Raw genomic sequence first — 6145 nt, forward strand, 5'->3', positions numbered from 1 at the left:
CATTTGCTGCTGGGGCACAACTCAAAATGAAGAGAACCAGCTTGAAACATCCATTAATAATTGGAACATCGAATGTATGAAGTATGAATCTAGGAAAATTCTAAATTGTCAAAAATGAAATGGAATGCATAAAACATCAATATCTTAGGCATTAGTGAGCTGAAATGGACTGGTATTGGCCATTTTGAATCTGACAACCATGGTTTACTAGGCCAGAAATGCTGCCCTATGTTATGGATTTTACAGCCTTACTTGTTTCTTTCCTTTTTTTTTCAATAACCAAATTATTGAATTGAAGGGTAGTCCCTTTTGTTTCCAAACACAGTGTATGCCCAGCCAATCATCAGCAAAGCCAGGCCTGATCTGCTGAGAAGCCACTTTATCCCAACTCTGGAGAAGCTGAAGAAAAAGGCTGTCAAGATTGTGCAGGAGGAAGAGCAACTGAAAGCTGACAGCAAAGGGGGTACCCAGGAGGCAGAGCTCCTGATCCTGGATGAGTTTGCAGTCCTCTGCAGAGACCTCTATGCCTTCTACCCCATGCTCATTCGCTACGTGGACAACAACAGGTATGGAGGGGACTGTGGAAGTCTGGCTGATTTGGGTAACACATAGAATTGGAGAACAGTGTCCCGTAGCTGTATAGATGAGATAAGATGAGATCACAGCTCTGCCTGGCAGCTTCTCCTGTCCCTAATACTTCCCTGGCCCTCTGCACAGTACTTTCTTTGGCCAGTGATTCAGTATGATCAGTGGCATGGCCCCCTCCATCCTCGGGGGCTACCTCAGGTGAGAGGGAGCTGCTTGAATAAGAGCAACTATGACCCACATCAGCCCCTCTATTGCTTCTTCACTCAGTCATTCAACATATATTGACTACTGTGTTCTAGGTATTAGGAGACCAGGAGGGAACAAAACAAAGGCCTTACCCCTTCCAGAGATTCCCTCCATATGGGAGAAGGACAAACAATAAATAAAATGTATAAGTAAATTGTATAGAGCAGGTTGAGTGAATTAGGAGTGGTAGAGTGGGGGGAGTGGTTGGAGTCTTTGTGACATTGATGAGGGAGGAACAAACCATGCAGGTTTGGAGGATGAACATTCCAGGAAGAGGGCATTCCTGATACAGGCCCTAAGGAGAGAGTGTGATCAGGATGGTCAAGAAGTCATGAGTTGTTTTTAAGTACCTTGGAGTCATTCCCACTCATAGCAACCCTGCACAGAGTTTCTGAGGCTGTAAGTCTTTACAGCAGCAGAACACCTCATCTTTCTCCCGCAGAACCACTGGTAGCTTTGAACTGCAGACCTTCAGGTTAGCAGCCCTATTCGTAACCACTATGCTACCAGAGCTCCGTAAGAAGTCATGAGAGGCCAGAGCAATTAAAGCAGCATGACTGATGGGAGGCAAATGAGATGAGTCATGAGTCAACATGGAGCCAAAGAGGGCAGGGACTTGGAGGCCACTGGAAGGACTCATCTGAGGGAGATGAGAAGTCATTGGAGGCTTTCAGCAACTTGCAGATGTGATCTGATTCATTCTTTGAACGCTGTGGTGGCGTGGGAGCAAATAAGGCAGCGAGGAAATCCCTATAGGGGCTATGAGCCATAGAGACAGAAAGCAGACAAGTAGATGGAAGTTATTGCTTAATGGGTATGGGGTTTCCTTCTGGGGTGATGAAAATGTTCTGGAACTAGATAGCAATGGTTTTTGGACAACATTGTGTGTATGTTAAATGTCACAAATGTTGAATTTTATGTTTATTTTAGCATATGCTTTTTTAAGTTTTAAAATAAAAAAATAAGTTGATGGTGGCTGCTGCCAGGGTGGTAGCAGTGAAGGTTGAGAGAAGTTATAAGATTTTGGGTCTTGGTGACACTTTAGGGTAAGCAAGGTCAGTGGTTCAAACCTACCAGCTGCTTCTCAGAACTGCTATACAGAACGGCTATGAGTCGGAACTGACTGAAAGGCACTTAACAACAATACCTTGGAATTTCCAGTTTGGGAGACTGTGGGTAAGGCAGATTTTTTTCAGGAGAAGATCAAGAGATCACTTTTCGGACATGATAAAATTTGAGTTTCCTGATACATAAGGAGTCCTGGTATGACCCATATAGGATAAGCACTGGACTGCTAAACACAAGTTCGGAGCTTCAAACCCACTAACCACTCTTCTGAAACACTATACTGACTCAATGATACTTAACAATAGCACATGGGTGGTGCGAGCAGTTTGTGGTCGCCTGTTAACCTAAAGGTTGATGGTTCAAACTCACCCAGAGGTTCAGTGAAAGAAAGGCCTGATGAACTACTTCCATCCAGGAAAAGCTTATAGAGAAGTTCTACTCTATAACACATGGGGTCACCCTGAGTCAGGCAGCTAAAAAGAACAACATTGGATGTAAAACTGAAAGTGTTGAGTGGGCAGTTGAAAATATTAGTCCAAATTTCAGGACAGAGGTCAAGTGTAGACCTATGAGTTTGGAAGTCACATTGATATGTATTCTTTTTTTGTTTTTGTTTGTGTGTGTGTGTGTTTTAAGTTTTTATTGTGAATTGAGTGAATAGTTTACATGGGAGATCATTAGTTTTACGCTCATTGTTTCATTGCAATGATTACAATCCCCTCCATGCATCATCATTCAACAGTATTGGCTTCTGTTCCCTCTGTTTTTTTGTTTTGTTGTTTTGGCTGTACACAAATACACTCAGGAATATATAATCATTTAAACAACCAAAGGGCACATTCTGCAAGCCTGCCTCCTGGCTGCCAGTACACAGCCTTTCTCTTTCCATGAGTCTAGAGTTGTCAGTTGCTCTATCTCTCCATGCCATAACCTCTGCCTCCATCTCTGGTGTCGTTGCTTCTCTGGTTAGCGACCCACATTCCAGTCATGCTCTTGATGGTCTTAGGGTCCTTTGTTCCTGGAATGTAGGATTAACTATTCCCCGCTTTATGTTACAAAACTTCTACCTTTACAGTTGTGACAGTCACAGTTAGTGGTAATAACATGTAGTCACTATTGAATCATAAGAATTTTATCCTTATTTCCTTTCACCAGACCCATCTAGACAAGATGAAAACTATTCAGTGGGGATTCTACCTTCCCCTGCACACTTTGAAATTAAACTCCCTCTTGAAAACTTGTAACCCAGTCACTTTGTGCCTTTATAGGCCCTGCATTTTAGGTAGTCAATGTCTCCGTTGCCTGTACCTATCAGCCCTGCATACAGAGGTGATAGGATGAAGACTCCTTCCCTCTCAGTTGGTATTTTGAGCTACTACATCCATAAGTATAGGTCAATTCATCAAATTGTTGCAATTTACTTGTTTCCTTTATCACATTTTTTGTTTTTTATCTTCTAGTCAAGTTGGATCATAAAGCCATTGAAGCTATCTGCAAGTTTGGGCATTCTTGTGCATTTCCCCTCACTTCCCTCCATGGCTATGTCCTTGTTCATGGGATCAGGAATCCCTAGGTGATATGTAGTCTTTAAGAACCCTGATACTGAGATAAACAGAGGAGGGAGGGAAAAAGAGAACAGAAAAGTTGAAAGAACTGAGCCCTGAGACTCTCCAACTTTAAGAGGCTAGAGAAATGAGGAGGAACCACTGAAGGAGACTGAAAAGAAGCAATCAATTATGTAGGAGAAAAGCCAACCGAATGTTGTGTACTGGGTAGCAACTTCACAGTGTTCTTCCAGGAGGAAAGAATGAGTAGGTGTTTCCTGTGCCGCTGGTAGAGTGAGAACTGAAAATGCACTGTTGGATTAAGCAACATCAAGGTCACTGGTGTCCTATAGTGCAACAGGAGCTATGATAGCATAGTGGTTATGAATTAGACTGCGAACCTCAAGATCAGCAGTTCGACACTACCAGCTGTTCCGTGAGAGAAACATGAGGCTCTCTGCTCCCATAAGGATTTACAGCCTCGGAAACCCTGTTGTACAGGATGGCTATGAGTCGGAACTGACTCCATGGCACATAACCACCACCACCATCATAATGCCACCCAGGACACCTTAGCAAGGACAGTTTCAGTGAAATTGTGGAGATGAGTTGTTGTTAGGTGCCATCAGTTTTACATACATTTACTGACCCATAGCGACCCTAGGCACAACAGAATGAAACACTGCCCGGCCCTGGGCTAAGCTCACAATTCTCGCCATGCTTGAGCCCATTGATGCTGCCACTTTGCCAAGCATCTCTCTGGGGATCTTCCTCTTTCTCTCTGACCCTCCATCTTACCAAACATGATATTCTTCTCCAGCAACTGGTCCCTTCTGACAATATGTCTGAAGTATGAGAGACGAAGTCTGGCCATCCTGGCCTCCAAGGAGCAATCTGACTGTACTTCTTCCAGCACAGACTGTTTGTTCTTTTGGCGTTCCATGGTACTTTCAATATTCCCCTCTAACACCATAACTCAAATGCATCAATTCTTCTGTCTTCCTTATTCACTGTCCAACTGTCACATGCATATGAAGTTATTGAAAATACCATGGCTTGGGTCAGGTGCACCTTAGTCCTCAAATTGACATCTTTGATTTCTTGGCTGCTCCTTCCATGAGTGTTGATGGTTGATCCAAGAAGAAGTCTTTGACAACTTCAATCTTTTCTCCATTGATAAGAATGTTGTTTATTGGTCCAGTTGTTGTTATGTGTCATGGAGTCGATTCCAACTCATGGAGACCCTGTACAGGGTTTCTGAGGCTATAAATCTTTATGGGAGTAGAAAGCCTCAACTTTCTCTTGCAGAACAGCTGGTAGTTTTAAACTGCTGACTGTGAGATTAGCAGCCTAATTCATAACCTCTACGCTACAAGAGCTCCTTATTGGTCCAGTAGTGAGAATTTTTGTTTTATTTACGTTGAGATGCAATCCATACAGAAGGCTGTGCTCTTTGATCTTCATTGGTATTTTAAGTCCTCTTCACTTTCAGCAAGCAAGGTTGTATCATATGCGTATCACAGGTTATTAGTAAGTCTTTTTCCAATCCTGATGTCACGTTTTTCTTCATAGAACCCAGCTTCTCAGATTATTTGCTCAGCATACAGGTTGAATAATAATGGTGAAGGAATACAACCCTGTCGCATACCTTTCCTAATTTAAAACCATTCAGTGTTGTCATGTTTTGTTCGAACAACTGCCTCTTGGTCTATGTACAGGTTCCTCCTGAGCACAATTAAGTGTTCAGGAATAGTCATACTTCTCAGAGTGTGTTGAGAGAGAATGGGAGGAAGAACTTAAATAAAGCAGTACAAACAACTTGCTTATTCAAGGCATTTTACAATAAAAGGGAACAGTGAAATGTGCTAGCTAGAGACAGAAGTAGGATCAAGAGAGACTTCTCAGCTTGTGTCTTTGCTGATGGGAGTAATCCAACAGAAAGCAGGAAATTGATAATGTAAGAAGAAAGATAATTTCAGAATTAATGTCCTTTAGCAAACAAAGGGTCGGTTGTTCACCTATGACAAACAGGGAAAGCAGAATGTAGTACTGATAGCGATATATATGTATAAGCCTACATATACACAGAGTCCTAGTATGGCACTACAGGTTAATGTGCTGGACTGCAAGGTCGTTTGAACCACAACATTGGCAATTCAAGCTCACCAGCTGCTCCTCAGAAACCCTACACATAGTTGCTATGTGTCAGAACAGACTCGTCAGCACGTAATCAGAAAAGTTTACATACATATACTCACACATATGCAGTTATGTGTCTTGAAATATCTGTTTAGGCAATATCCAACCGCGTATATGCCTGTGGTCACTTAAGGACCTATTCTGCTTTGTTTTCAAAGGGAACATAGCTCTCCTTTTGTTTATTATTCCCCTTAATAATTTTAAGGAATCCTGTTGTGGCTCTGGGGGTTAATGCTCTGGACTGCACAGTTGATTTGAACTACAAGGTCAGCAGTTCAAGCTCACCAGCCGCTCCTTGGAAACCCTAAACAGGGTAATATGAGTCCGAACTGACTTGATGGCATTTAACAACAGACAAGAACAGTAGTTTTTTGTGTGTTTTTTAAAATTTTTTAAAGAAATTTTTATTGTGAATTGAGTTATTAAAGTTTACAGGGCAGATTATCAGTTTTACATTCCATAAATCATATTTTGCTTCATTGCAATGATTATAATCACTT

At 42.1% G+C, this 6145-nt stretch overlaps 1 protein-coding gene across 1 annotated transcript in view; it reads left to right on the forward strand.

Moving 5' to 3' along the window:
• The window catches only part of RYR3 (ryanodine receptor 3), a 775913-nt gene that overhangs the window by 689513 nt on the left and 80255 nt on the right, over positions 1-6145 (forward strand). Inside the window, exon 67 of the mRNA XM_006831810.1 lies at positions 326-566. Within this exon, the coding sequence (XP_006831873.1) occupies positions 326-566 (241 nt within the window). The remainder of the gene's footprint in view (positions 1-325; positions 567-6145) is intronic.

Source organism: Chrysochloris asiatica, unplaced genomic scaffold, assembly GCF_000296735.1.
Source record: "Chrysochloris asiatica unplaced genomic scaffold, ChrAsi1.0 scaffold00004, whole genome shotgun sequence".
Classification (NCBI taxonomy): domain Eukaryota; kingdom Metazoa; phylum Chordata; class Mammalia; order Afrosoricida; family Chrysochloridae; genus Chrysochloris; species Chrysochloris asiatica.